Source organism: Daphnia magna, linkage group LG5 (assembly GCF_020631705.1).
Source record: "Daphnia magna isolate NIES linkage group LG5, ASM2063170v1.1, whole genome shotgun sequence".
In the NCBI taxonomy this organism is placed as follows: Eukaryota; Metazoa; Arthropoda; class Branchiopoda; order Diplostraca; family Daphniidae; genus Daphnia; species Daphnia magna.
Genome location: NC_059186.1, coordinates 9,065,983 through 9,093,004, shown reverse-complemented (window position 1 = coordinate 9,093,004; position 27,022 = coordinate 9,065,983). Strand labels below are relative to the sequence as shown.

Here is a 27,022-nt window from a genome sequence, read left to right as displayed (position 1 = left end):
GACACAAACAAATGATTTCCGTCCTTTCAATTAAAAACACGATTGATTCTTAACATTTAAATGTGTTGCTTTGTCTTGTCTTCTAACAGCTTTCCAGTTATTCATATAATCAAAATTATATTAAAATGGTCAAAGACTTGATGGTAGACTGTATTCGAAACATAGAGGTCTCTACTGTACAGGGGTGGATTTGAGATCTGGCAATCTGGCGTCGCTTGCATTTTGGGTTTCTACCGTAGCTACGGGCACAATCTATCAAGCTGGTTCTCAGTTGCAAGCTTTAGCTCTTTGGTCTTAGAGTCGAGACAATTCGAGGCAGGTTCCGATTCCAACGGTCTCGCTTTTGTTTCTTTATCCAGTGACATCTGCTTATAGTTTATTCCAGCAGCCATGGCAGACCGAGAGGATAACGTTTACAAGGCAAAACTCGCCGAACAAGCCGAAAGATACGATGGTACGTAAATGACCTTTAAATTTAAAAGAAATTAGAAATTTCATTCCACTGTCTCTATGGAGCTTGTATGAAAAATTCCAACGGTCGGCGGTAGGTACGGCGGCGGGGGGAGGGAGGCGGCTGTCTGTGCTAAAAAGAAATCTTGGCTTTTTGTTTTTGACAGACTTTTGACGTTTTGACTCTTCTTTTTCTCTCGTGTGAATTGTATAACGGCGTCTTTAAGTGTCCTCTTGCCCGAATACGTTCGATCAATATGACACTCAGTTTAATGGTTGATTTTTTTTCTAGACGGTATAATTTTATGTCAATTTAATCTTTGTCTGCATTTCTCGAACGTTTTTTGACATTTTAGTGGCCATAGATTTTCTCTTAGTCGCGGGAAAGTAGCCAGGGAGTGTAGTGTCCGGTACGTCTCTCCCTTTGGGTGGTTTTCCTTGAAAACCCACTACGTAACGAGATGACTTGGATCAATGAGTCATGAGATAGCAGAGACTTTGGACTGTCTCTTTGTATACTTCCTTTCCAATAAGTTTTTATAAAAATAGTCGGTCGTCTTTCTCTTCAAGTTTTGGGCCTCACCATTGCGCATCACCAAGGCGACGGATCTGTTCGAAACGACGCTCGCTAGAGTACCCCACCCTGGTGCGTGATGCGTTAGGTTACGTAGATGGAAACATGCCGTCCGAAAAACCTCTCTCGCTCACCGAGGACATCAAAAAAGAAAACCGTTCACACAACAATGGCCGCCTGTGATGGTTAATTTTCTCTCTCCTTCACTACTTCTGTCTGCGGCTTACAAAACCGAAAGAATCGGTCATTCAGACAAGAGCAGGTAGTGGGCGGAGAAACCAATGCAAAATTAGCCACCATTTTCTTTTTTTTTTTTTTCCTCTCTTAAAAACCATCGAATACCCTCCGATCATTCAATGACGAATGGGGCGTTTTTATCTTTTTTTCTCGTTTTTTTTTTTAAATAATGTCGCACGTGACGTGTCTTCTGCCGTTATCGTAAAAATATTAGTTGACAGTTAGTTTCCCATTCTATTGAAAAATAATTTCTTCTCCCTCCCCCACCCGAACCATTTTTTTTTCCAAGGTGAAATTAGACTTCAGAGAAGCAATACAATAAAAAAAAGGGAAATGCGGTGTGGGGTGTGTCGCTCTAGAACCTGTCATTACGCAACAGCGTTGTGAATCCAAGTGGAGAGCCTGTCCGGGCATACAACGCGATCGTTTGGTTATTATTTTCTCGTATTCACAAACAACCATGTACGCCCAAATAAAACTTAATTTTATTAAAAAAGGAAAAAAAAAATGTTAAGTCAACTTCCACTTCCACTGCCCCCCTCTCCCTATCCCATTTTTGTGCATTTCCTTCCATCCGATAACGATGGGGATGCTGACGTCGTTTATGTATGACGACTACGACGTTCTGGGTGTAGGAAGGGAGCGGGCGGAACTAGGCGGTAGTATGTTTCCTCCCATTGCAGTTATTGATCCGCTACTCGAAAAGAGTCGCTGTAGTATGGGGAGGGGTTGTCTAGGGGGAGAGGTAGGGATTGTTAGGAATAGGATATATTTTTCGTTTGGGGTCTGAAAGTGTAGCTGGCTTCCAAAGAAAGAAAGGAATATCCTTGAAGAACTTAAATGTAAGATAATGATAATGTGTTTGTTCATGCAGAAATGGTGGAGTCAATGAAGAAGGTGGCATCGATGGACGTCGAGCTAACTGTCGAGGAGCGGAACCTGCTCAGCGTGGCTTACAAAAATGTGATTGGCGCACGCCGTGCATCTTGGCGCATCATCTCTTCTATCGAACAGAAAGAAGAGAATAAAGGTGCCGAGGATAAACTTGAACTCATCCGCAATTATCGCAATCAGGTAAGATTGCAAATAGACATTTTTGGTTATGTAATTTGCTCATGTCTACTTGTGTGTACAGGTCGAGAAGGAGCTGAAGGATATTTGCTCGGATATTTTGAGCGTCCTTGAGAAGCATTTGATTCCCTCGGCCACTACTGGAGAATCAAAAGTCTTTTACTACAAAATGTAAATCGTTTTTTCCTATCTGGAATTTATTGTACTTGCTGGCTATTTCGAATAGTCTTAGTAGACATTGGACGTTCATGGTAAATGCGCCAGCGCATTTCTCTGGAAAAGTCCTTGAGTTCGGCAATGATTTGAAATTCTACTCGTGTTTCTTTGAGTCGAGAAAAAGATAGTGTTTCTACCTCCAAACACGTAAACATATTTTTTTGTAAACAGGGCGTCAAGCCAAGTTCCCTGTGGCGTGTGCGCAGCTCACCATGCGGTGTGCTATTGATTATTGATGATTTTATATCTCCTCCCTTTGCCGTTTTACAGGAAGGGTGATTACCATAGGTATTTGGCCGAATTTGCGACAGGAAATGACCGAAAGGAAGCTGCGGAAAATTCGCTGATGGCATACAAAGCCGCATCCGACATTGCCATGACGGAATTACCCCCCACCCATCCCATCAGGTATCGACAACTATACTTGAATAACATGCTAATATCAATATTCTAAATAATTTTTTAAAAAATTAAATTAGATTGGGATTGGCCTTGAATTTCTCCGTCTTTTATTACGAAATCCTCAACTCTCCTGACCGGGCGTGTCGGTTAGCCAAGGCAGCTTTTGACGACGCCATCGCCGAGCTGGACACCCTTTCGGAGGAGTCTTACAAGGACTCGACGCTCATCATGCAGCTCTTGAGGGACAACTTGACCCTCTGGACTTCCGACATGCAGGGTGACGGTGAAGCTGGTTAGTTCACTTGGTTATTTTTTTAAATATTTTACATTAGATGGAGAATTTAAAATTTGAACTTATTCAAGGAGATGGTGAACCAAAAGCTGAAGTTGCAGACGTTGAGGACCAAGACGTCTCCTAATCGGCGATGTAATTTGTATTGATGTGTTTTTTCTTAAGTCCTACATGATTTGTTCAGTTTTTTTTTTTTTTTTTCATTATATTATTATTTTTTTTTTTCAACAAAAAAAAGTAATCCGGAAATCCACCACCTATGTTTCCTTTACTCTTATCTGTCTCCCATTCGCTCCCCCTCCCTCTAATTGTTCATCCCGCGCTCTTCATCGAACACTGGAAACTGCATTACAACAATTACCGAAACGGTTTGCATGGACACGTGTATAACTCCTCAAAAAAAAAAAAAAAAAAAAAATTCAAGAGAATAAGCAAAGGCTGTGTGTGGTTTTTGTTGTCATTCCCCGTTGTCCCTGTCTCTTCTTAATTTCCAATAATCATTTCTGTTATTTCTTGGATCTTCCCCGTCGTTTTATTCGTCGAAGATCCGTCATGCCCGCACACACACACACATACAGACACACACACACAGTTTCTCTCTCTCAATATCTTTATCTATCTCTTTCTCTCTCTCTGCGCTGTAGTCTACGTCACACCAAGACTTCACGTGTAACCTATTAAAACAAGCTACTGTTGTCTTCATCTTTTCTGTAAAATTACCGCAATTTTTTTCGTCCAGCTTCCCCATTGGAAGAATTGCCTCACTTGATCCGATAATCACTCTTAACCAAGGGTTACCGGAAACGGTTTTGAGAGAAAGAGAAGATGGAGAAAGTTGACTTGAGGGGATTTGTGCAAGTATTCATTCAGTCTTCAATATTGGCAATGGTTTTTAGTTAAAATAACGAATGGCAGAACAAAATCTTTGCTTCGTATCGCATTTTTCCCTCTACTATTTACTATTAGGCCTACCTTTAAGTTTTTAACCTTTCCGTGTCGCTCGCGCCATTCCTATTTATTTCTCTGTGGTGTCAAAACATTTGCTCACCATCATAGTTGGGAAAAAACCAAAAAGAAAAAAAAATATTTGAATTGGGGAATTTTATTATTATTATTTTTTTTGGTCCGACGTGATGTATCAGTATCCTTTTTTGCAAGAAAATAATCTCTTAATTTCATCATCTGTCTGGTTGTAAAACAAAAATAATCAAGAGGATGACCGCTGCAGAAAAAGCTAGGTCAAATACACGCGCGCATTCTTTCGTCCTCGATTTCCACACAAAAAAATTTTTATTAATTAATTTCGCAAAGAAGTTTTCAACGTAATCTTTCTAGTGTCAAATTCTGTTTGTAACATTGCAGGCTGCATAATGGTACTCCGGTCTTAGAACACGAATAACGTTTGAGATTTACACAACCTTTCACTCCACATTTTATGCCAGCAGGTGGATCTCTGCAAAAACAATTTTGTTAGGATAGAGAAAGTCTAAATCCTGTTTAAAAATCAAATTACTTGGCAGACTGAGGCACCAAAGGGAATTCAGTTCCTATAGGTACACTGAAGGTGATGCCCCCTTCATACGTTTGCTTCCATGTGTAACACGATGTGTGATTGGAAACGGAAACGACAGCTGACGACGTGGAAGCGGATATACTTGGGGCACAAGATTTGTTCAGTTTGCTTTCTTTCTTTAGGAGAAGGCGATCAATTGTTCTTTTCTGCAAGGGGAAAAGCAATTTGAGATTTTGAAAGATCAAGAAAATAGTTATCGTATCACACCTTCTCCTTTTCTCTCTTTTGTGCTGCAACTTCACGTCGCCTTTCGGATTTAATAGCTTTCTTTTTCAGCAATTCTTCTGTCATCACTTGTTCCTTATAACCTAAGAAAACAAAACATTATAGCTTGTATGAATGCACCGACTATTATGAGATAATAGTTGTATACCCGTTGGGAGGGCAACTAGTTCCTCTTTTATGATTTCTTCGTTCTGCAATTCTCCTTTCCGCTCTAGAAGCGCTCGTTGGCGGACTGTCATTAACTTCGGATTCTTGATCTTTTTCAATTCATCGTCAATCTAATAAGTAAAATAAAGTGCTCTAGAGCGAACGGTGATGTGAATTATTTGTCATGATATACCTCTTCCAATTTTCCTGATTCCAAAGCTTTTAGCCATGCCTCTTCCCCGCTGGAACCATCCCCATCGTCCCTAGTTCTTTTCGATCGATCCCGAACTCTTTTTCCTTTTGACGAATCTTCTAAAGGTTTAGCCTTTTCAGGTGTGCTGTCCAAAGGTTCTTCTTCTTCTTCATCTGACTCGTCAACATCATCTAACAAATCTTCTTCAATGTCTTCAAGGATTTCTTCATCAACCCCATCCACATCTACAACATCAAGTTCATCATAGTCCTGGCCATAGTTTTCCAAGACCATTTCTTCAATGTTGATGGTGCTTATTTCTGCATGATAAAATGCAACTTGAACTTGAGTTCCATATCACTCTGAAAAACTTTTGTTTACCATTTTCGTCTATCTCTACAAGCTCTTCAATAACTTCAAGAGCACCCTTTTAAAAATTGTGATAAGTTTAAATTTAAGATGCAATAGCTATTGAAAAGTAACATGGTGTTTATACTTCACAGTGTTCTGCATCCATCAGAAAGTGTTCTTCTGTCGGAATTGTTACAGCTTCTTCGTGGTGGATCATGTCCATGCTATATTCGATTTGGTCAAGTTCAATTTCTTGTTCGGTACTACCCTCTTCAGCTTCGCTCAACTCTTTTATTCCTCTTCGATGCTTTTTATGCTTTTTATGTTTATGTTTCTTGTGATGGCGATGTCGTTTGTCTGGAGAAGAATCTAAATCTATACACGAAAGTTAATTGTTAAAGCCGTTCTACACACAATATTCCATTTCGTTATATGTACCCATGTTAAAGTCTTTGTACGGATTATCAGAAAGTAATTGACAGTATTATTTATTCAAGAATCTTGAAGTTCAGTGGAAGAATTGTCGTTGATTCACTGTTTGTTTTCTCGCGTTTTTTTTTGTGAGCGCGTAAGCAATAATGTGGTGCCACCTTCTGTCCTGCAGCCGAACTAGGCAGTTATAAATTTTTTTTTTTTCTTTTTCTTTTGCCCACTGACAAATTTTTTACTCTTTCAGTGAGAAATACCGAAGACCCGAAGTAGCCGCACCCTGGAATGACGTGCATTGCAAAAACCAGTTCTATGTTTCGTTTATCATTCAAAACTTTCTTAACACAGCAAATAACAATGGATTCCCTGTCGATTCGCCCGGGTGAATCCAATGAATGAAACCATTTTTGACATATGTGAACATTAAGTAGTGAATGGCATCCGCGAGGGATGGAAATCGTGGCGTTTATGCTAAGGTTAAATTACTGCCTCTCTTGCTTTACCCTCGTATAGGAAAAAGCAGACGATAAAAGTCCTAACAAGTAAGAGGAACGTTACCAAAAGGGAGAAAGGGGGATAACTAGCGCTCTCTGCGGGATGTGTTTATGAAAATAAAATATATATAAAAAAAAATTTCCTTAGGTTTCTCAATGTTTTGTTTTTTGTTGTGTTGTTTTGTTTCAACCTTCAAGAGATGGAGGGGCGAGGCGAAAGAATCCAGTCGGAAACGAATAACAAAAGAAAACGAGAAAAGGAAGAAGAACAGAAGGCACAGAACACAGTGAACGAGAGTGGAATGGAAGAAAGAACGGATAAGAGGTGATAGGGGAGGGGAGAACCATGGCGCCACTCGAAAGCCAGACGGGGCCATCTCTCTCTCTTTTTTTCTCTTCTCTCTGGCGCGGCGGTTTATTATTTTTTTTTGTTTCATTTTGTTTAAGAAAAAGAAAGAGGCGGGGGCCCCCTGACGATGGCTGTCGGCGATTCCAAGCCCTTACCTATATACCCAGTGCATGCAAACTGCTCCCATCGTCATCACTTTGCTCCGCCTCCTTCGGCGGTCCCAACTCGGTTTATTTCAAACCCCCACCCCTCAAAAAATCAGCTTTGACATAATTATTCTGTGATCTTGATAGCCACGTAATAATTAAAAGAATCAACAAAAACAACTAAATATAAGTGTTCTAAAATTTGCGAACAAAAATCGAATGCAAAAATGAATTAATACATCGAGAGATGGGGTTGTTGTCTAATTTGTGGGCGGTTTGAATCCGACTTGTGGCGAGACATACCAAGAGCCATGTGGCTAGGACAAGCAGATTTTTCGGCGTTGGTTAAAAAAGAGAAAAGAAAAAAAAAAAAAGAAAAAAGGGGGGGTTGGGAAGAAAAATGGCTTGCGGCTATTTGAGTTTCACGTCGAGCCCCGAACAGTTCGGTGCTTGCCCATTCTGTCGGCTCTCAGTCGCGTCCCTTCCAACTACCACGAGACACACGGGGAGTCGGCGGTGGTGTCCGTTTTCTTTTTTTATTTCTCTACTTCATCATAATCATCTCAGTGGACTGTGTATGTGTGTGTCTTAGTCCGTAATGCTACGATCGAAGGTAAAACATACAGAAGGAAAACGTTGATCGTCACGACAATCATTTTTCGCCGTATCGATGTGTGAAGGAAGACAAATTCCTTGTGGTGTATCGAGTGGATTTTGATTGCTCTGCTAAATAACGTGGTGACAACGTGTTATGTTTTGTTCTTTCTTCTTTGCCCGTCTCTGTGTGTCGGCCATTTTTACATACTTACCGTCGTAACTGGCACGATGGCAACGTGTTGAGGAGATTCCCATTGGTGAAAACGACACGAAGTTATACCCGCTGAAAAAGAAAAGTCTAAAGAAACTAAACACACACACACACGCAGTCAGTTAACAGTGTGTGTGTTCAAAAAAAAAAAAAAAAAAGGGAAATTTGAATCATTTGGATGCGTGCGCAATGCCATCATCAAAGAGTGGTCAGGTGTCGGTGCAGTGTGTCAGCAGTGGTAGTAGTTGTGGCGCTGCTTCTCGATTAAAATTGTCATCTGCCATCGTTGGTCGGTGGTGGTAGCCACGGCTCCTCCCGGCTACAGCAGCAGCAGCAGCAGACTCCATCCGGCTGTGGTGAATGGGTCCGGCTCGGCGACGGCGGCGTCGGCGGGATTAGGAGGCGGTGGCGGCGGATCGTCTTCTAAACTGCTGCGTAGCTGTCCGTCCTTATTCATGTTCATGTTCCGTTCGAGACGTAACGCCCTCGTCAAGCGGCTCTGGCGTCAGGCTGCTCTCCGGAGAGGAGGAGGAGGAGGTGGGGAGCTGGCGGATGATGACAACCCCCCACCAAACGGCGAGACAGGCGATAATGCTGCTGCTGCTTGTACTCTCGAGGCCACCGAAGAGCAACAGGTCAAGAGTTGGATCAAATCCGCCGCGCACGCCCTCTTTAAACGCCTGACAGACGACCAATTGGCCCTGTTGCTAGACATTCTAGACGGCGCAGGCGCCTCGGCGTCGCCTTGTTTCCCGCTCGACACGGACCTTCTCAACAGTAAAAAATTCCTCGTTTTTATTATGCGTTTCTTCTTTCTTTCTTTCTTTTTCTTTTTTTTTTGGTAAACATAAATTTCTCGTCTGACAGGAGTGTGTCCAGCAGAAGGTGGCCATCGACTTTTGTGTCGTCTGTTTCGCTGGCCGGAATTGTCCACTGGAGCTGAATTGAAGCGCGTTATCAATTTATGCTACAGCGACCATCAGTCAACCACCATATGCTGCAATCCTTACCATTGGAGCCGCCTCTCAGGTAACTCCATTTTTACATTAACAAGTGATCAAGTCTAGTCACACAAATTCAGACTCAAATAATAACTTAGTATAAAAAAAGGCAGACTTTTGGCTGCTGCTGTTTATTAGCGTGAACACACACTAAGAGTCTAGACAGTCGTGTGGTGGTTGGGACCTTGAAGAGTGCGTGTTCTTTTTCTTTTCGTGTAAAGGTACACACATATTATTGTGGTGCAAGAGTATCTAGTAGTGGAAAGGGGCCTTATATCACACGCGCGCGCGCACACACACACACATTTCCCGTCGAACTGGGCATACATTTGCAGCATCGGCGGGCGTCAGTAGGGCGGGCTCCAGTGATGATGATGATGGCGGCGACGGTGGCGGCGGCTCGGTTTCCGCTTTTGATGGATATAGTCTGTCTGGCTCCACCAAAGAGGCAAAAAAAAAAAAAATTTTTTTTTTGCCTCTCTCCTTGGCGCCGCGCTGCCATGTCCCTTTCATTGTTGTATATTTCAATAGTCGACGCATTGCCACAAAAGAATCTCTTTCCACACTATTAACATTTTTTTTTTTTTCCTACCAAATTCGATCGAGAGAAAGAAAAAAAGAGTTGAACTTCAAGGTCCTAGATAAAAAAATTTCTTTTAAAAATATTCCCCTCATTATAAGTCCATTAGCGGCGGCGATGGTGGCGGCGGCCGGTTTTTTTTTTTTTTTCACGTGTCAACACATAACATAGGATGGAATCATTAATTATTATCAAGTTGAACTGGAAAAACTGAACGTGGATGCAAATTTTTTTTGAAGGAGTGTCTCCATTTTATTTAATTCTTATTCCATCTTTGACAGAGGTGGGCGGGTAAGTTCCCGTTGTAAGCAATTGCAACTTGGGAGAGCAAAAAACGACAGGAATATGTGTGTGTGTGTGTGTGTGTGTATATATAAATATAAATATATACAAGAAAAGAAAAGGAGGAGGAGTTACGGTTTATTTTTTTAAAAAGAGGAAAAGACTTGACTGAAAAGAGAGAAAAGGGGCGCGGAGGGTCCTGGCGTCGTCTGGGCGGCTGCGAAGAAGAACATAAAATTTAAAGGAGAAAAGAAAAAGAGAGAGCCACCTTGTCGGCCGAGACGCTCGTATCGCGCGACTCTTTTTTGGGCTCTTTTTTTCTTCTCCTTTTGATTTGATCATTCCAATATGTTTGATCCGTTCTTTTGTGAATGCATGGATGAAAATATCTGATATGTTCCCCTCAACCACCACCACCTTATTTTGCCTCATTCACGTTGGCCGTGAGACGGCGGCCGTGACGTCACCTGGCGGCGACCGGTTCTTTTTGTCCACATTGTGTCGCGACCCCATTCTCCCCGCCCCTGTCTATTCACAGAAGACACGGGACGAGCAATGAAAAACATCTTATTTTTATTTATTTTATTTTTTTACTCGTTTTTTGCTGTTTTTGTTGTTGAAATAGTTAAGAAAATAATTTTAAAAAATTGCCCTTCCGGCTGGTTGTTTCGCATCGATCGAAAAGGTCAAGGCTGATTTATTAAAGACAGACAGCTTAGAAACACAACTAACGGTGGAAAAAAAAAAATTTTTTTTTGAGGGCCTTGATGAAAAATGTTGAAATCGAATAGAAAAAACCGTTTCTATCGCTACTACCCCAAATTGAAGTTTTTACCTGAAATCTCTCCCCTCTACACTCCCTCGAGCTGATTTTGGTAAAATATCTTTCTACCTGTGTTCGTCTCGTTTCTAGAAGAGGGTGATACTGTCTCGAAAGGAATGTCCATCTCTATAAGCTTTTGTTTTGTTTTTTCTTACCCATTTGCAGATGTGGCTCCACCGCCCTACACCCGACTAGGCCTCAATCATGATCGACCAAATCGTCTAACCAATAGTTACCCTGTCGAATCTCTGGAAACAGGCGGAACCAACCAGTACAGCAGTACGGCCAGTAATCTAGGTAACAACTCTTAAACACTAAGTTTCTTTTTAAAAGTCTGCAACATTATTCATTTTGGTTCCGTCCTAAAACGCACACACAGATGGTTGTGGTGGCGGTGTGGTCCGATTGCGGCCGTGGTGCACATTAGCATACTGGGAACTTCGTCAGCGAGTGGGTCGTTTGTTCCCCGTCACGCAGCCATCGGTGGCTATCTTTTCCGACTCGTTGGCGACATCGACGGCGGGAGCTGCTCCGATGGTGGTACCGTTGCCGCTTGACCGTCAGTGCAACGCCACTAGCCTCTGTTTAAGTGCACTCACCAGTCAAAGACCACCAGAGACGGACGCCGTTCGTCGCACGCGACAGAAAGTCGGTTTAGGTATGATCTACACACACACACACACACACACACACACACACACTCATCTACAATTACAATTTATTTTTTATTTCTTCCTTTTTAAGACTTTCCAAAAAAAGTTATATTTTTTTATTTTTTTTTTATTTCTTGTTTTTGTTTTTTAAACGTTAAACAAAGGACAAAAGAAAAGGTTTATTTATTTGTTTTTTATTTTGGCTTCTGTGAAATTGTTAATAGGACTGTTGCTGTGCCAAGAGCCTGACGGTGTGTGGATGTACAACCGGTCGGAGAACCCAGTATTCGTCAACTCTCCGACGCTTGATCCGCCAGGAACCGGTCCAGCCGGCGCCCCACGCACTCTACTCGTTTACAAAGTGCCGCCAAGTTTTGCCATCCGAGTCTTTGATCACGAACGATCTTTGTTATACCAGCAGTGCAGCAACAATAGCGTGTCTGAATCTCTGGCTTTCGACGGCCCACCTTGCTATCGCTTGGATAACAATTCAACAGACGCGTCAGGAAAAAACGAGTCTCGTCTATCGCCCTGTTTCGTCTATAAAGAAGAATACACTGACGGCCCATTCGATCCCAATGCCCTGCGAATCAGTTTCGCCAAAGGATGGGGACCTAAATATTCTCGACAGTTCATCACTTCTTGTCCCTGCTGGATCGAAGTCCTGTTGGCCCCGTCCAGATGATTATTGTCTCTCTTTGTTTTGCTCTCTCTCTGTCTTTTGTTTTGCTCTCCTTTGACACCAGTGCAAAAAAAAAAATTTAAATAGAATCATCCCTCCATGAACACGCCCGATAAACACATATACACGAAAAAACAAAAAACAAAAAAAAAACACCATGGTTCTAACTCAGGTTACGCCAAACACATGTTTCAATTATTATAATTTCCTTTTTTTTTTTTTCATGATTTTTCTTGTTGTATTGTTTTTTTCCTGACTCTATCTCTCTATCTCTCAAGATATGGAATGATACCTTGATTACCTCGTTCGCTTGGAACAAATTATGAAAAGCTAGCACAGACGGACACTTCTTTATATAAATTCTTCATTTATGGAATCGTCAAAAAAAATTTTTTTTGTTTGAATCTCGCCGGTTGATGGTGGAGGATTCCTGCATCATGATGTCAATAGTTTTCTGTTGTGGTCATTTCTTGTAATTTCTTCAGTGAGAAGAATCCCAAGAGGTACACGCTTTCTCTTTGTACACATCTATCTGTTTTCTTTTTTGTTTCATGATTCTTTCTTTTGGTTGCTATCTATTTGTACATTTTGCGCATTTTCTAAAAAAATATTGCACACAACTCAAAAAGTGTTACTTGTGGCGGCTATTTGGCATCTTTTTTTTGTATCGTTGTACAGTGCCGAGTGTCTCTTAGTCTCGTTGAAAAAAAAAAGTAATGATCGTGCTCTTCTATCACAAAAAACGACTATCGACGTCGTTTGCCCATCTACCTTAATCTTGTTATACTAATAATTTACAATCGACGTAATTACCTGTGTCCATTACTGTACAGCACTATTGAATATGAAATTGGATTAAAAAAAACAGATGAAACAAAGCATGAAAAGTGCATCTGAATTTTTACTCTTTGTTTCATTTTTATTCATAAAAAAGATTATTTATTATTATCTTGGTCATTCTCAGTCATTCACTCATCTTCTTGTTGAGGGCAGCATGTTTAGTTGAGGATCTGGCAGCCCTCCATATTGTTTCGTCTGCTATACGTTCATTTCTAAATTTGTATTTTGATTAGAAGAACTTTCACTCCTGTCGAATTGTTTGTACGTGAAATCATGTGATAGCTTCGTTCCAAATTTGTAAAATACGCATCTAAGCACATCAACATTCAAGTATGTCTTTCATTTTTTTAATTAACCGTGAAAAAGATTATCTCTTAAGTCTTAAGAGAACCACTGTGTGTCTTTTCTACAAATGACGCATTTACCTAGTCCGTTATAAATGTAATTTTGTTTTCAGATTAGCATGTCGTTGATCGAAGGAATAGGCGATGAAGTGCCCATATTTTTTGTTTTGGCAGCGATTGTCATAGTGGCATTTATGGTTCTGGCTTGGAAATCGACAGAGGTCCCAGAAACTCCTCTGTCATTACCTGTTCTTACATTTACATTATCACAAAGAGAAATTCCAGCTACATCTGGGCTGGTTGCAGATGATGATGGACCTTCATTTCCATTGGAAGAAAATGAATCAAATCACGAAATTTCCTCTGCATCAAACCTAGATGCGTCTAATCATCAAACTATAGCTAGCTCAGCCATTCAGGCAGAAAATAATGAAGAAACAGCCTCAGAAGTCCACCTTACGCCACACGAAACTGCATCAGATAAAAGTGATGAGCCAAGAAGGAGACAAATGGATGCTTCACCAACACGAACAGAAGCTATCATAAGTGTGAAATTGATGTATATGGATGATACACACAGGCTGGTAGAAAGTCCTATAAATACAACCATTGGAGACTTTAAAAAGTAAATAATTACTTCAAAATTTGATTTTTCCAGTTGTTCTATAATATATTGATTTCTGGCAGGACACATTTTAAGAATGAGTTGAACGCAAACAAAGTTGTCAAACTCATCTATAATGGCCAAGTACTGAGTGAAGAATCGTCCATACTCTCTCAAGTGGGTCTCGACAATAACTCGGTTATTCATTGTCTTATTCATCAACCTCGTTCTACCAATACCACAACAACTTCTCCTCCTGCTAGCACCTTGCCTGGTCCTACACAACAACAGTCCACAGAAGATGCTTTTCCACGACAATCCGGCCAACAAACCGCTGCTGAATCCAGTATAGACATCGGCGGCCTACTAGTCCCTCTATTTGGAGTTATTCTTGGCTTAGTTTGGTACTGCCGGATCGCCTACGCCTCTTATTTTACAGCTGCAGCGACAACTGGACTCGTTGGGCTTTCTGGGCTCTGCATCTTTTCGGTCCTTATTATTTGGTACCCTGAACCCGAAGCTCCGTAAGCTGATTACTTGTAGATTCGAAGTTTTTCCCAATAAATATGACACGTTGCCTCATCGATTTACGGAAAACGTTTTCTGGTATTCTGAGTGGACTCTGGAAACGCAGCAGGCATACAATTAATGGGATAATAACAATTTGGAGGTATACTTTCTTCCGAATGAAACATACAAAACAATTTCAAGAATCGCAAAAAACCTAAGACGCTCCAAATAAAAAGCGTATCATTCCAGAAATTTTTGAACTTCATACGATACGAACAGTCATGTGTAAACATTGGGAATGGGTTCCACAATTAAGATCGGAAAATGTTGACTCGGCCGCTTGAATTACCACCAGCAAAAATAGGCACGGTAGGATGGAATTCGTTTATTGAAGTTATTGTTCCCAGGAAGGCCCCACTGAAATTATGAAGGAGCGTGCCAGTAGGGGCCCCGTAAAGTTCAACCTATTGGAGGAATGCAGTTGAATTTATTTTTATAAAAGAAACAAAAAAGTTTTCGCATTTTTTTGTAGAAATTACCCGTCTTGGATGTTCCAGGCTACCAACGATAAAGACGTCCTCTCGTTGAGGGTGCCACACGGCTTTAAATGAAGTGAGCCAACGTCCAGTGAAATTGTTGTGACTGATGGACTTGATACCTGGAGCGAATTGTTCATATTTAGTGGTTAATTCTCTACAACGTTTTCGTAAGTAATCGATCTGAAATTTACATTCTACTTCAGCTTTGCCTTTCTGGACGTCATACAACTTTAACGTATCGTCCGTGCACGTAATCAGAGCATACTGCCCGGTGATAGGAGAGAAGAATGCGCCGTGGACTCCTTTAGGGGCTTTTGGAAAGCTAATTACCGGATCAGCAAGTTCATCGTCGTTATTCGATGTGTATCGCATATCGAATATACCTAATTCTCTGAAAGAATGAAGTCATCGGTTAGTCATTTGTTTGTTTACCTCTGTTTTGTATAAAATAATTACCCGTAGCGATTGCATGTCATGAAAAGATTATCGTCTTGTGGATGTAAGCTAACCGTACGAGCACTCATTTCAAAACAATGAATTACGTTCTCCACCTTGCTAGGCTTTGTGCGGACGTCAACTACCACAACATCTCCATTCGCTAAAAACAGGGGAAAGCATCTTAAGAGCGTAACGCATAAGGTAAACTTTAAAATCTATTTACACTGTGAAACGATTAAAGTTGACGGGTCCTTTTGTGCATGATAGGCAGTCCAAGTGTTTTTTGTTCTTTGGATGGAGTATACCTGAAAAGCAAGACGAACAATGCGAAATGACTCGTTTGAAAGCTAGAAATGTTTACCTCATCAACAACGTTGGAATGCATGTCTAGGCATCGAACATAACCATCGTAACTGGTGGTCAATAGTCGCATTGGGTTGAATTTATCGAAAGTTGCGCAGTTGATTGGTTGCTTGTGTACTCTAAATGCTCGAACACCTTGATGCTTATCTTCATGTTTATCGATATCCCAGAAACCTAATTAAATTGTAAAATTTTGTTAAGAAATGTAATGCACTTAAACCAGTAATTGATAATTATTAGAAGAACCGATATTTCCGTCCCGATCACACGCGGCGATTAGAAGCTTGCTATTACTTGGATGCCAAGCCATGGAATAGATCCGTGACTTTGTCACCTTTGCTACTCCTTCCTCGCGAATGCTGAAACTTCTCATCAACTTCAAAAAGTCTTGTTGATCGGCAGGCAATTTTTCCAATTCTCCTTCCTTTTCTAACAAAGGAATCATTTCTTCAATGAATTTGCTGTCCTCAACGGATTCCTGGTCTAGGTATGCATCCGCCAATGTGAATGGTCCTTTTCTCGTGAAAAATGAAATTAATATCTTAATATAATTACAACCCTAAAACAACATTACAGTTACCTCCTTTAGGGTTTTTAGGGGTATTCACTTTCCTTTCATCTTCATCTTTCATGCTGACAAATTCCTCTTTAAGAGGCTTCCTGCTTCTCAGAGACATTCTCAAAGGTGTAACTTCAATGCTATTTAAGAAAAAAAAAAAAAAAAAAAACAAACAAACAAAACAAAACAAAAAAAAACAAAAAAATATACATAGCTCTTTACTGTAACTTATTAGTGCAAATTCAGAAATCCAAATTACCTTTCATCCACTTTCCGTTTAAGTCCACGCTGTACAGCTTTTTTCTTTTCTTTATTTTCTGCAGAAATAATATTCATGAAATCATCTTTTGCAGCCCCAACTAGCTCTTGGAACATCTTTTTTCTTTCTTCAATATTTTGTTGAATCTGCTTTTCATATTCTGACAGTGCAGTGTTTGTCTGACGACCATTTTGATTCTTATTCTCTTTACTACTTTTTTTCCTGGTGCTGGAAATGCCATCCTGATAATCTGAACCATCTGAACCATCTGATTCACTAGAGTCATCTAAAGAAGGTTCTGGCTCATGCTTCAACTCTTGTTTAACAAGCAACTTCTTTTGAGGAGATTCTATGTCCAATTTTTCAATAGAAACATATGGATCAGGAGCCTTGAAATATTCTCTGATCGTCGTTTTCTTTTTAACTGGAGTATCTGCGATTTTTACTGGAGAAGACTTGGCCAGCTTCTCTGCAAATCTTGCACTTCTTCTTGCCATTGCTGCAGAAAAAGAAAATGTAATAGGTAAACATAGGCTTACGTAATAACCGATTTCATTGACAACATAAAATTTGTTTGCATGTTCACGAAGGTTAACAACTCACTCACCGTATTAAAAATTTCAGAATACGTGAATTTCAAATCTATCAACACCACGATTACGTTGATATGAAATATTTTTAACACAACGATCCAAGCAGTTGTTGGGAAATTGCCGCCAAATCAAACTGAGAAAGCCTAGCAGCAGACGACTAGTTAAATTTCAAACACGAGGAAAACATCCCCAGTGTGTGATCACCAACCGTGTGGAAACGTGATATCTTTGCTATCTCTTAAAGTGAGTTTCAGTACATAATCTCACCAGAAAAGTTGCTTCGATTGTGAAAGGTATCTTAACCATTATTAGAAATGTGTTTATAGAGGAAATGTTGAATCAAACAACAGCACCTACCAGTCCTGACACAACAAATTTGGCAAGGCTTTTTTTTCTATGTATACGGTGACGTTAGAAGGGACACACGATTGTAATCGTTCTACGATAGCCGCAATGTTCATTATCCTTTGTCTACTACAGGTCAAATATGATTAGGATTTATTTTCTAATATGTACTATACAATCCAGATTAGATGTACCATACTGCTCCCCTTCCCACTGCTACTGTCACCACTTCATTTAGTGGACTCGACTGAATAACTGAGCTTTGTTTTTGGTTATTGTGTAAACCTAAAGTTAGAGTCTTATATAACTTTCTTTCATTTACTGTAAAACTAGCAGTGAACAAAAACAACATTTTTTTTTTAAATCTAATGGTAAAATGAATTTTGTATTTGGGCTAAAATCGAAATGTTGGTATAGAATTTGTTTGTTGTTACTAGTCACGAGATTTGAATGAAAAATGACTTTTAAATTTCGTTTTGGAGCATGTCTTGATCTTCTTGTTCACCTATTTTTTCTTCAATGATAGATTGGAAGATGTTTGAAGACACTGCAGTCTAATGAATTTACCTCCTGCTTCGATCCAAGTTAGCCATAATGGGATAATGGTTTGAACGATCCACTGGATTTTTCGTCGTTTTCTACTGGATCCACGTCGTTCATTAAATGACTGCAAAGAAGGCAGTGGTCGAGTTACTTGACCACTTGTGTAAGGTAAAAACTCTTCAATTAAAACAGTGTAAAGGCAAAGCAGTAATTGATATCAGATTTGCAGGAGCAAAAGGCAAAGTGAAATTGGGACACGACAGGATAACAAATGGGGATTTCAGTGGATCAGGCGTGTGCCGAATTTTCTCTGAAAGTATTTAAACTTTCAGATGTATTTTAAACACCACATGGGGATCCTGGCTAGCCCTAGCTATAGAAGCTAGTGAAAAACAGTTCAATCTGACCTGGAGGTTGTTTGTCCTGCATCTCAGAGGTAAATAAACATTGTGGTAGTTAGACAAAATATCAAAGTATGCATGTCAGGCTTTCAATTGTCTATGTTAACATAGGAATTTTTTTTTAAACAGAATCTTTCGCACGCTGAGTTTGTTTGCTGGGCACTAGAGGACATGCATGACAATTTAGTGTTGTGCAAGGTAAGTAAATTCTAGCACTAAGCTTCTTCAATATTACTTGTCTTGTGCTTAGTCAATTTCTCCATTTTTGTTCTTTCATTGGTCCCAATATTCATCCAGGATACGAATGAAATGTAACCCTGTTGGAAAAGCAGTTTTTGGCAATAGAAGTTAGAACATGATGAGATTTTCTTCTATTAGGCTAAATTTAAAAATCTGTTGATTAGTTCATAGTTTATAGTTAATGCATTATTTTATATTTAGGTAAACATAATCCTGAACTTGCTTCCCATCTAAAAATCATTTAATATCCTTTTTTCTTTTTTTCTTGAACAGGCAAAGTGTAAAAATATCGGACACTCTCGTTTCTCGTTACATTGCACGCAAAACAACATACAAGGTCCTCCTTTTTTGCCTCGAGGATATGGTTTTTCAACCAGAAGAAGAAAAATATGCTTCAAAACGCCTCTGGCGTAAATTATGGCTGTTTTCCCATCATCTGTTTCCGGTCGTCACCGTTCGTTTTTTCCCGTTTCGTGGGCGTGAATGCAGTTGAGCATGAAGTGAAACACAGGTAGAAAGTTTACACTACCGCTGCTAGTTGACACTTCACCAGTCGATCGCCGGCAACGTTACATTCTTCCCAGAAAGCGGCTTCTCGTGAGTATAGTTTAACTTTATTTTCATGTCATTCAAATGTTAATCTAGTTACTTCTTTGGTTGTTTGATGGCTCCAAATGTGTTGAAAATGAACAAGTAGGCAACAGGTAGAAACGTTATGGCGCCTTGTGTTTGCCATGAAAAAGTGCCAACAACCCCACCTTATTAAGCAATATTCTTTGCTTTTCAATCGAACTCTTTTGTCATTTCTCGGCTATCGATTCAAACCATTTGTCAAAACGTTAAGACTTGATTTCTTCAACTTTGGTAAATATAATTCGTGCTCTCTTTGAAAGTTTTATGGGCATTTGTGGGTTCGTACATGATTTTCCGAGAAGCATAGGCCCGCCTTATTTAGTAGAAGACAAAATTTTTTTAAATTTCTAGAACTAATAGGAGTTCGGCAAACATGCATAGTATCATATTTATATATCATGTTTGCAATTTACCTGATCTAATTATTCGTCTTGAATGTTATCCAGTTGTTCTACAGCACCTGTTTGTTCTGCTAACTCAGTCACACTCAAGTAACTACACCACTTATAGGACTCCCCAAGCCATACCAACCAAATGGAACCGGTACTTTCTAAAATTGAAGCTTATATGTCAAGTAATGTTAACTTAACTTATAATGCAATGTATACGTAGAATCTTCCTACCGTATATCCTGTTACAATGTTCGATGCCAAAGCCGACGCCGATGCCCTTCATAAAGCAATTGCTGGTTTAGGCACTGACGAAGAAGCTCTCACGACCATTCTTTGCCATCGAAGCAGTGATCAACGCGCAGCAATCAATCTAGCCTACAAGACAAGCTATCGAATGGTAATTGCTAAGTGATATATAGCGTTATTTCTGTTTAAACATACACTTTTTTCACCAATGAATAGGAGTTGGAATCTCAACTAAAAACCGAGTTGAGTGGCTCATTTGGAGATATAATTGTTGCCCTTTGCCTACCAAAGGCGGAATTCATGGCGCGGGAAATGTACGAAGCAATGAGTGGAATAGGAACTAGCGAAGGGAGGCTGATTGAGATACTCGGCAACGGAACTAACCAGGAGACACGCGAAATGAGTGCTGCCTACCAACGATGTGCGTATCTTTCTATTTATCGTTTTCAACAGTTCGTTTTCTTAATTTAGAAAATATACATTCTTTAGTGTACGGTCATCCTGTGCAAGACGATATCAAAGGAGATACTTCTGGTGACTTCGAATCGCTGCTTCTTTCCCTGGTTCAGGTAAACAAGTATTAAACGAACCCATGGTTTAATTTTCTTTCCTACAACAGAACAAAGATTAATTTTGTTTTTTATTTTATTTTTGTCGTAGTGTCAAAGGGACGAGACGCAGAAGGCCGACGTGGCGCAAGCTAAAGCAGATGCTCAACGTTTGTTTGAAGCCGGTATAAATAACTTATGAGAACTTCCACTATTAGCTTATGCAGCTGTTAACATATAGATTTACTTATTACAATGATTTTATTGATATTTTTAATGTATCACTTATTTTCAAATATCCAGGAGCGGCCAAACTGGGGACTGATGAAAAGGTATTTTATTCTATTCTAACAACTCGTAGCTGGGCTCAATTACGTCAAACTATTGCCGAGTATGAGAGTATGCATGGCCATTCTTTGGAAAGTGCTGTGACTAGCGAGTTCTCGGCTAACGCTCAACGGGGCATTTTAGAACTACGTAAGAGTCCAAGCTTAAACTTCCTCTGTCTCACTTGACTCATTTCAATTAATTTAATCCAAACAGTGCAGTGTGCCGAAAATCGACCTGGATACCTTGCCGAGCGTTTACACAAGGCACTAAAAGGATTAGGCACCAACGAGTAAAGCTAACTTGATGTCACATAGATTTTTGTTTTAATTTTCTTCAACTGAAAGTAATAACCAATCGGTTCTTTTAGTCGCAACCTTATTCGTCTGATCGTCAGCCGCTGCGACGTTGATCTTGGCAACATTAAAAGGGAGTACGAAAAAAAATTCGACACAAGTCTTCAAGCGGATGTTTCGGTATTGCTTTTTTCCTATGGTTATGAGGTATTAAATTAACACGTGTTTGTAGGATGATACGTCTGGTGACTATAAAAAGGCTCTTTTAACTCTTATTGGCTGAGAACCGGAAAAATATTTGCCTTTGTTCACGGGAAACCGTTGTACTGCGTTATCCATTCGCTATTTCAACGACGTTCTACCTTACGTCATCTATTTAATCAACTGTCCATCCAGGATTTTTCTATCTATCATTTATTGACTTAATAGAAGAAAATAGAAAACAATTGAACCAATTAACTTTCAGTTTTAAACAAGTTTTAACGACTTCTCAAAAGTAAACAACTGAAAAACAATAATTATCTTTTAATTCTAGCTTTCCCATGGTGTCATGCGCTTACACTGCGTGCTGGGGTGCCACTCTGAAACAAGCTCAGGGTAAATCTTTGTTACGTCCTGATCTTGATGGAGCTTTTTACACAGGTCACAGAAGCCGTGGCGAGCTCTGTTTTCAATACCGGCCTCCACTCGGTAGTGATCTTTCCACCAAAAGTACTCGTTGTATAGCGTGTCGTTTGCGTCGAGCATTTTCAGGTAATCGGCCAGTTCCTTGGGTGTGTAATCAAGCGCGTTGATGTACGAATGAAGAGGTGCAAACTGGCTATAGTTTGCTCCCCCGTATACTACAGGTATCAAATCTTGTCTCATAATTTCAAAAAACTTCTCTGTCACGTAGTCTGTACATATGGAGTTTTCAAAAGACAAATAAAATTTATACTTCTTTTCTAGCAAATGGTAGCACTCCGGATCGGACAAGAAGTTTGATAGTTTACTATGGGGACACGTTAGATTTCCACACGAGCCATAAATATCTACCGGAATGAATTTTCTCAGCTGATTTACGTAAGTCTCCCGCAAACTAAATGTGGTACAATGTGATACCATCCACGCGACTAGCTTGGTTTTGTTGGTTGCATAGTTTTTTGCTGATGAAAAGTATGTTGTTTCAATAATTTGTTTGGTTTCTTCCAAGGTTTTCGGAGCCGTCGGGCCCGGAAGGATACGCCCGTAAAGGAATTGAATATCCGAGTTGAGTTTATAACTCATGGTCCAGTTGAACCAGTGTCCCATCGTAGTGACGTCGACTGTATCCATTGAGTTGGGTGATTCTTGCGTAAGAAAGACAAAACGCTGATGTTTTTGTCTAGGAATATTAGGCATATAAGTTTTTGATAGCTCGTGCAGATGAATAAGAATGGCATCATATTTTTCGAACGGCAAAGATGACCGGTTAGCAAAGACGACACAGTCGGAGACCTCACATGCGTTTTGGACGAAAGGTTGGTGCCCGAAACCAAATGGGGCCGTGTCCTCAACATGTACACCATTCCACATCAAAATGTTTTTATTTTCACGCGTGGTTAAGGTTTTCCTGGTAGTGGCCGTACCGATTTGAGATTCATTGCTAGAGAAGACGTAGAGATGTAGTTGATCAAGACGATCATATTGATTAGAAAACCAAAAAATTGCGAAAAGCACATTGGCTACTAGAAAAAAACCCCAAAATTTTGCACTGCGTAAATTGTATAATCGGATCAAGACTTGTTTCATTACGCTGAATGCTGTATAGCTTTTTTTAAACGAAAACTTTGATGGCTTAAAAAGCACTCCAAGCTGTTATCCACTAAAATTCGTTTCTAGCTAGTAGTGGGGTTAAAATAGTATTCATAGAGAACTTCACAAGTAAATTAAACATATTTTTGTAAAGCTTATTATCACGACCAAATGCAACTGCTGTTAAACATATGTTAACTGTTGTGTTGTCACGGCGCCCCATTTTCATTGGCTCTTCATGTGCGTGTTTCATGTTTTTTTTTATTTGACACCCCACAGTACGACAAGTGGCGTTCCGGTTTTGTTTACGGAGTTTCGTCTAACATCACTTATATTTCGTTTTTTTTTTTTTTTTTTTGCCATTCCCCAAAAAGTATTGGTAGCAGATAAACACTTTAGCACACCTCAAGGATGAGTGAGGCCCTGATGCATTTCAAGCGAAGTTTTCGAACTGCAAAACTGATACTTTTTTGTTTTTGGCTTTTTGCTGTACTTGTTCTTTGGAGATAATTTACTTTGAATTTGTATGGTAACACAGAATGCACCTCATTTCCGCTTCATATCACAGGTTTGTGGACAATAAGTATTACGTGCGTACCGTAATATTTATTTCCTGATAGAGACATATGACATATGAAATCCGCTAGGTGATGTGTCTGTTTCTCGGTAGCTCGGTAGAATGCGCTCACGTCGGCCGCATGCAGGGAGGGAGAAAGAGTCAATTTAACATGTTTTGTCGCTGTTACTCTAGCATCTTCGTTTACCATTTGGTTCTTTTCTGTTTTCTTTTGACTTTTGGGGAGAAGAAACTCAACGGCTCTCGGTGTTCGTGAAGTTCCCGATAGGTTTAAGAGAAAAAAAATCGCACGGTATTATCAAAATTGAACACTGATTTCGCTTAGGTTATTGGCTTTCTCGTCAAACCCACGGAATGCCAAATTACCCCCAGAATTTTCAGCACTCCAGGGAGCACCATTATTTATTTATTTTTTAATAACCATCAACAAATAGCGTCATCTAACGATACCAATAGGAGAAATTTGAATTGCTATTGAATATTGATTATAATTTTTCTTTAAAGTTTTTTATCGATTTCGTTGTTTCCAATAGACAAGCAGACGAATTTGTGGACATTAGAACGAAAGATTTGACACGTGTTAATCGGGAGCTAATAAATGTTCGCGTTCCGTGTTAATCATTCTTTTGGCTACTCTTTAAAACAGAAATTTGCAATTTTTGTGTACCAAACCTGAAGGACACTCTTTTTCACGACACACGATTGTTTGAAGGTTGATTTTCCCTAGACATAGATAGTCATTTGAATGGTACAGTACAGTATATTTGCATGTTAATTCTTTCAGTTTTTGTTTGCTGTCAGACAATGTTTTCATATCTTTAGGTGCAGTTCCTTTCCGCAGCCCTGCAGTGGAAAAAATCTGCTTGCAGTGCTGATCTGCACAATGCTGGTTTCATGTAAGCAGTCGTGAAATGACCTATCAACAGTAATTTTGGTTTTCACATTCAAATCTCTGACAAATATTTATATTAGCTAAACTGTTGTTGAAAATAGGACTACACAGTATTAAAAGACTCTTCCCCTAAGGAAATTTGGAGCTGTGGACTTTCTTTAGATGACTCTTGTATCGGAAATATATTCCTGCTTCTTGGAACAAGGAACATAGGATGTCTTAATGCAAACCAAATCTCATCGGATAGATTGAAAAAAGATGTATAAGGTATTTGATAAATGTGTTATCATGTTAATAAAGTGATCTTTTTGGTATTCTTAATTTAGCAGGAGAAATCTAAAGTTGGAGGGCGATACATTAGTTTCCTGTTACTAGTTTTGTAAAACAAATGGTAAATTGGTAAAATGAAGCAACATGTGACCTATTACTTTAAATAAATTTTTTTCAAAAGTGGAGATTGATTCCAAATCTTGAATTGAATCAAATACACGAGGTATTCCGCCTCGTCCGGCAACTTACCATCCAGCAACGCATCATCCATCAACAGAATGTTTATGGTGCTATGGTTATATCGTCGTCATAATGAATAGAAGGTCAGTGGTTCGATCCCCATGACAGTTAACTGGTTGAACTAAACATGATTTATGTTGATGATTCGTGTTATCGTTACCGTTGACGACTGAAAATCATGACATCAACTTTCACTCTACACAATTTCTACTATTTCTAAGTGTCAACATGTTGCAGCTACATTATATAGAAATACAGTCAATGTATTCATGTAACTCATGGCTCTATGGTTGAGCACCGGCGTGATATGCCGAAAGTCCAGGATCGATTCCCGACAGAGTTAAAATGCTTGATGGTTATAAATTAGTCAAGGAATCTTGTACACGCAACGGTAAGCACTTTCAATTAGCGTAAAATCCTGAAATATCACGAGATGAATGCGAAGTAGGACAGAGAACATAATTTCGGTAAAAAAATCAAACACTTCTTATTTAAAATTTTACCTAGGTACAGCAATGTGCAAGAGCAGTAGATTTTATAACAATATCAGTTGTAGCTCAGTGGTAGAGCATTGACTGTATAAGCTAAAGGTAGTGGGTTCGATCCCCAAGCAACACATATTGAATGAGTAAATAGTTAATTAGAAAATCTCTCAAAACGCAATTTACGTTCATTCGTCTAGAGTAAATGGAACTAGAACTAAAATCTGCAATGAGATTCAAATGGAACAAAATGCATGAAACGAAGCAACACAAAATTAATATTTTTAAATATTTGTATTGTTTAAGTAGCAGTTAGTAGTTTAAGGCAGTGTCTCCACTTGTCATCAACCAAGACAAGCCGAGACACTGCCTCAATTGAACTTGAGTCCCCGGGGAGATTACCCGGGGCGTGGCTAAGAGAAGCCGGAAGAGGATGGAAGGTTTCGGACAAGTTTTTACGTGAGCGATTAACCGTTAATTCGGATTTGTGGGTAGCCTCTTCGCCCTCCAAAGATATCATAGAACTTGAGGACCCCCACGTCCCCTTTCCGGACAGCGCACTCACAACCTTTGCTGCTGATCACAGTAGGGGCATGACCCCCTGCGGGCTTATCACAAGTCAAGGGGAAACGGGGCCACAGAAAAGAAGGGAGCCCAGATATGCACTTCAATTTATATAAATTTTTATATTTTATCTTCGAGATGAATCAGCGACTAAAGGTAACGATTAAGTAGCGTTCTTCGAAATTTCCACATGCGTTTCGAACTGTTATCATTTTAAAATCTCGTTTAACTTGATGCCTCTTTTGATTCAGTATGATTATTAACCTATGTAAAGAAAACGAAACAAGGATCAATATGAAAACGTTTTTCTATCAATTTGTATTCAATAGAGTATTCAATAGTATTACCTCTCGTCTGAGCTGCCTGATATGCCATTTTTTAAAATACCTCTTTGGCTTTGTAAAAGTGACACCAATTTACAGCACAGTTGTGCCCGCTATGAATATGATCTATCACCCATGGCTTTGTGGATGGGTCTCTGTCTGGGAAGATGGTGTGAAAATGTGAATCTTCTTGCTGACAGACCAACCATTAAGGAGTTATTTGGCATTTTAAAACCGGAAGTAAACCGAAAATTGAAATTCCGGTAGTCTAAGAAAAGATTTATGTTCTCCTTTACATGGTAAACAAGATGTGTCTAGTTGCAATAGTAGGCTGATGTATTTGAACTTTACCTGAATTGTTAAAAGTTCTGAAACTGCAGTTTCGGGTGTCAACCTACGAACCACTATGATAGTTCGCATCAAACCAAAAATCAAAAATCTTACACTTTATGTGGTTTCAATAAAACTTTTCTCGCTTAGCGGGATTTAAATGCTAAATTACTTAGCGTTGAAGGAAAACCTGAAGTCAAAATATGACAGCACATTTCACAACTATAGTTTTCGCCAGCATCTGGCGGAGAGCTCTAGGACTCGGTGATCCTGGCAAAACAGTTAGTCTGCTATCTATCCGTGGGGATGTTTTTTTTTTTGCGTACATTAAAATGTTTAAAAGAAAAAAAAGAGAAAACTGTTCTATAATTCAGTTAGTAGCTAACCGATGTGTACAAAACAAAAATGTAGGTGGTCTCCAATAAGGCAAATAAATTTTAAATAACTTACTCATGTGAAAGCCACTGAAGTCTGATCAGTACTGAAATCTCAATTTAAACCAGCATCACTGCCAGCATCTAAAAATCCTGACAAATTTCGAAAAAAATACATAAAAGAAATGGGAATTTAATA

General features: G+C 39.5%; 7 protein-coding genes across 10 annotated transcripts; 4 read left to right on the top strand and 3 right to left on the bottom strand.

Annotated features, from left to right (window-relative positions):
• Window positions 1-249: 249 nt before the first annotated feature.
• On the top strand, window positions 250-4,513 carry LOC116922995 (14-3-3 protein epsilon). 2 transcript variants are annotated; one of them, XM_045174385.1, is made up of 6 exons: window positions 250-454; window positions 2,136-2,335; window positions 2,397-2,503; window positions 2,819-2,956; window positions 3,028-3,242; window positions 3,317-4,513. In XM_045174385.1, the coding sequence occupies exons 1-6, from the start codon at window positions 391-393 to the stop codon at window positions 3,367-3,369; spliced, it is 777 nt and encodes a 258-aa protein (XP_045030320.1). In that variant the 5' UTR covers window positions 250-390; the 3' UTR covers window positions 3,370-4,513. The 2 variants fall into 2 exon arrangements, with proteins under 2 accessions (XP_045030320.1, XP_045030319.1); XM_045174384.1 differs by having other exon boundaries at window positions 252-454; window positions 3,314-4,513.
• LOC116922935 (INO80 complex subunit B) lies at window positions 4,514-6,686 on the bottom strand. The gene is made up of 8 exons (XM_032929421.2): window positions 6,170-6,686; window positions 5,877-6,106; window positions 5,762-5,807; window positions 5,381-5,700; window positions 5,189-5,318; window positions 5,023-5,123; window positions 4,756-4,961; window positions 4,514-4,695 (listed from the first exon to the last, which is right to left on the bottom strand). The coding sequence occupies exons 1-8, from the start codon at window positions 6,171-6,173 to the stop codon at window positions 4,560-4,562; spliced, it is 1,173 nt and encodes a 390-aa protein (XP_032785312.1). The 5' UTR covers window positions 6,174-6,686; the 3' UTR covers window positions 4,514-4,559.
• An 886-nt stretch (window positions 6,687-7,572) lies between these two features.
• On the top strand, window positions 7,573-12,857 carry LOC116922895 (mothers against decapentaplegic homolog 6). Its single transcript, XM_032929363.2, has 5 exons — window positions 7,573-8,734; window positions 8,825-8,986; window positions 10,809-10,940; window positions 11,023-11,301; window positions 11,521-12,857. The coding sequence occupies exons 1-5, from the start codon at window positions 8,413-8,415 to the stop codon at window positions 11,979-11,981; spliced, it is 1,356 nt and encodes a 451-aa protein (XP_032785254.2). The 5' UTR covers window positions 7,573-8,412; the 3' UTR covers window positions 11,982-12,857.
• A 134-nt stretch (window positions 12,858-12,991) lies between these two features.
• LOC116922973 (transmembrane and ubiquitin-like domain-containing protein 1) lies at window positions 12,992-14,350 on the top strand. Its single transcript, XM_032929477.2, has 3 exons — window positions 12,992-13,148; window positions 13,276-13,787; window positions 13,850-14,350. Exons 2-3 carry the CDS (start codon window positions 13,282-13,284, stop codon window positions 14,292-14,294), a joined length of 951 nt encoding a protein of 316 aa, XP_032785368.1. The 5' UTR covers window positions 12,992-13,148; window positions 13,276-13,281; the 3' UTR covers window positions 14,295-14,350.
• A 2-nt stretch (window positions 14,351-14,352) lies between these two features.
• On the bottom strand, window positions 14,353-17,184 carry LOC116922846 (WD repeat-containing protein 76). Its single transcript, XM_032929302.2, has 10 exons — window positions 17,042-17,184; window positions 16,435-16,933; window positions 16,197-16,315; window positions 15,863-16,129; window positions 15,615-15,790; window positions 15,477-15,558; window positions 15,272-15,413; window positions 15,007-15,206; window positions 14,816-14,934; window positions 14,353-14,740 (listed from the first exon to the last, which is right to left on the bottom strand). The coding sequence occupies exons 2-10, from the start codon at window positions 16,929-16,931 to the stop codon at window positions 14,588-14,590; spliced, it is 1,755 nt and encodes a 584-aa protein (XP_032785193.1). The 5' UTR covers window positions 16,932-16,933; window positions 17,042-17,184; the 3' UTR covers window positions 14,353-14,587.
• Window positions 17,185-17,940: 756 nt separating this feature from the next.
• LOC116922974 (annexin B9) lies at window positions 17,941-21,457 on the top strand. 3 transcript variants are annotated; one of them, XM_032929479.2, is made up of 13 exons: window positions 17,941-18,083; window positions 18,145-18,351; window positions 18,446-18,514; window positions 18,830-19,153; window positions 19,636-19,732; window positions 19,802-19,978; window positions 20,044-20,248; window positions 20,317-20,396; window positions 20,488-20,560; window positions 20,679-20,852; window positions 20,919-20,994; window positions 21,073-21,178; window positions 21,231-21,457. In XM_032929479.2, exons 5-13 carry the CDS (start codon window positions 19,724-19,726, stop codon window positions 21,279-21,281), a joined length of 951 nt encoding a protein of 316 aa, XP_032785370.1. In that variant the 5' UTR covers window positions 17,941-18,083; window positions 18,145-18,351; window positions 18,446-18,514; window positions 18,830-19,153; window positions 19,636-19,723; the 3' UTR covers window positions 21,282-21,457. The 3 variants fall into 3 exon arrangements, with proteins under 3 accessions (XP_032785370.1, XP_032785369.1, XP_032785373.1); XM_032929478.2 differs by having other exon boundaries at window positions 17,942-18,083; window positions 18,137-18,351; XM_032929482.2 differs by having other exon boundaries at window positions 17,942-18,083; window positions 18,137-18,351; window positions 18,428-18,514.
• Window positions 21,395-23,381, bottom strand: LOC116922930 (alpha-(1,3)-fucosyltransferase C). Its single transcript, XM_032929416.2, has one exon. It carries the CDS (start codon window positions 22,766-22,768, stop codon window positions 21,530-21,532), a length of 1,239 nt encoding a protein of 412 aa, XP_032785307.2. The 5' UTR covers window positions 22,769-23,381; the 3' UTR covers window positions 21,395-21,529.
• Window positions 23,382-27,022: the final 3,641 nt, after the last annotated feature.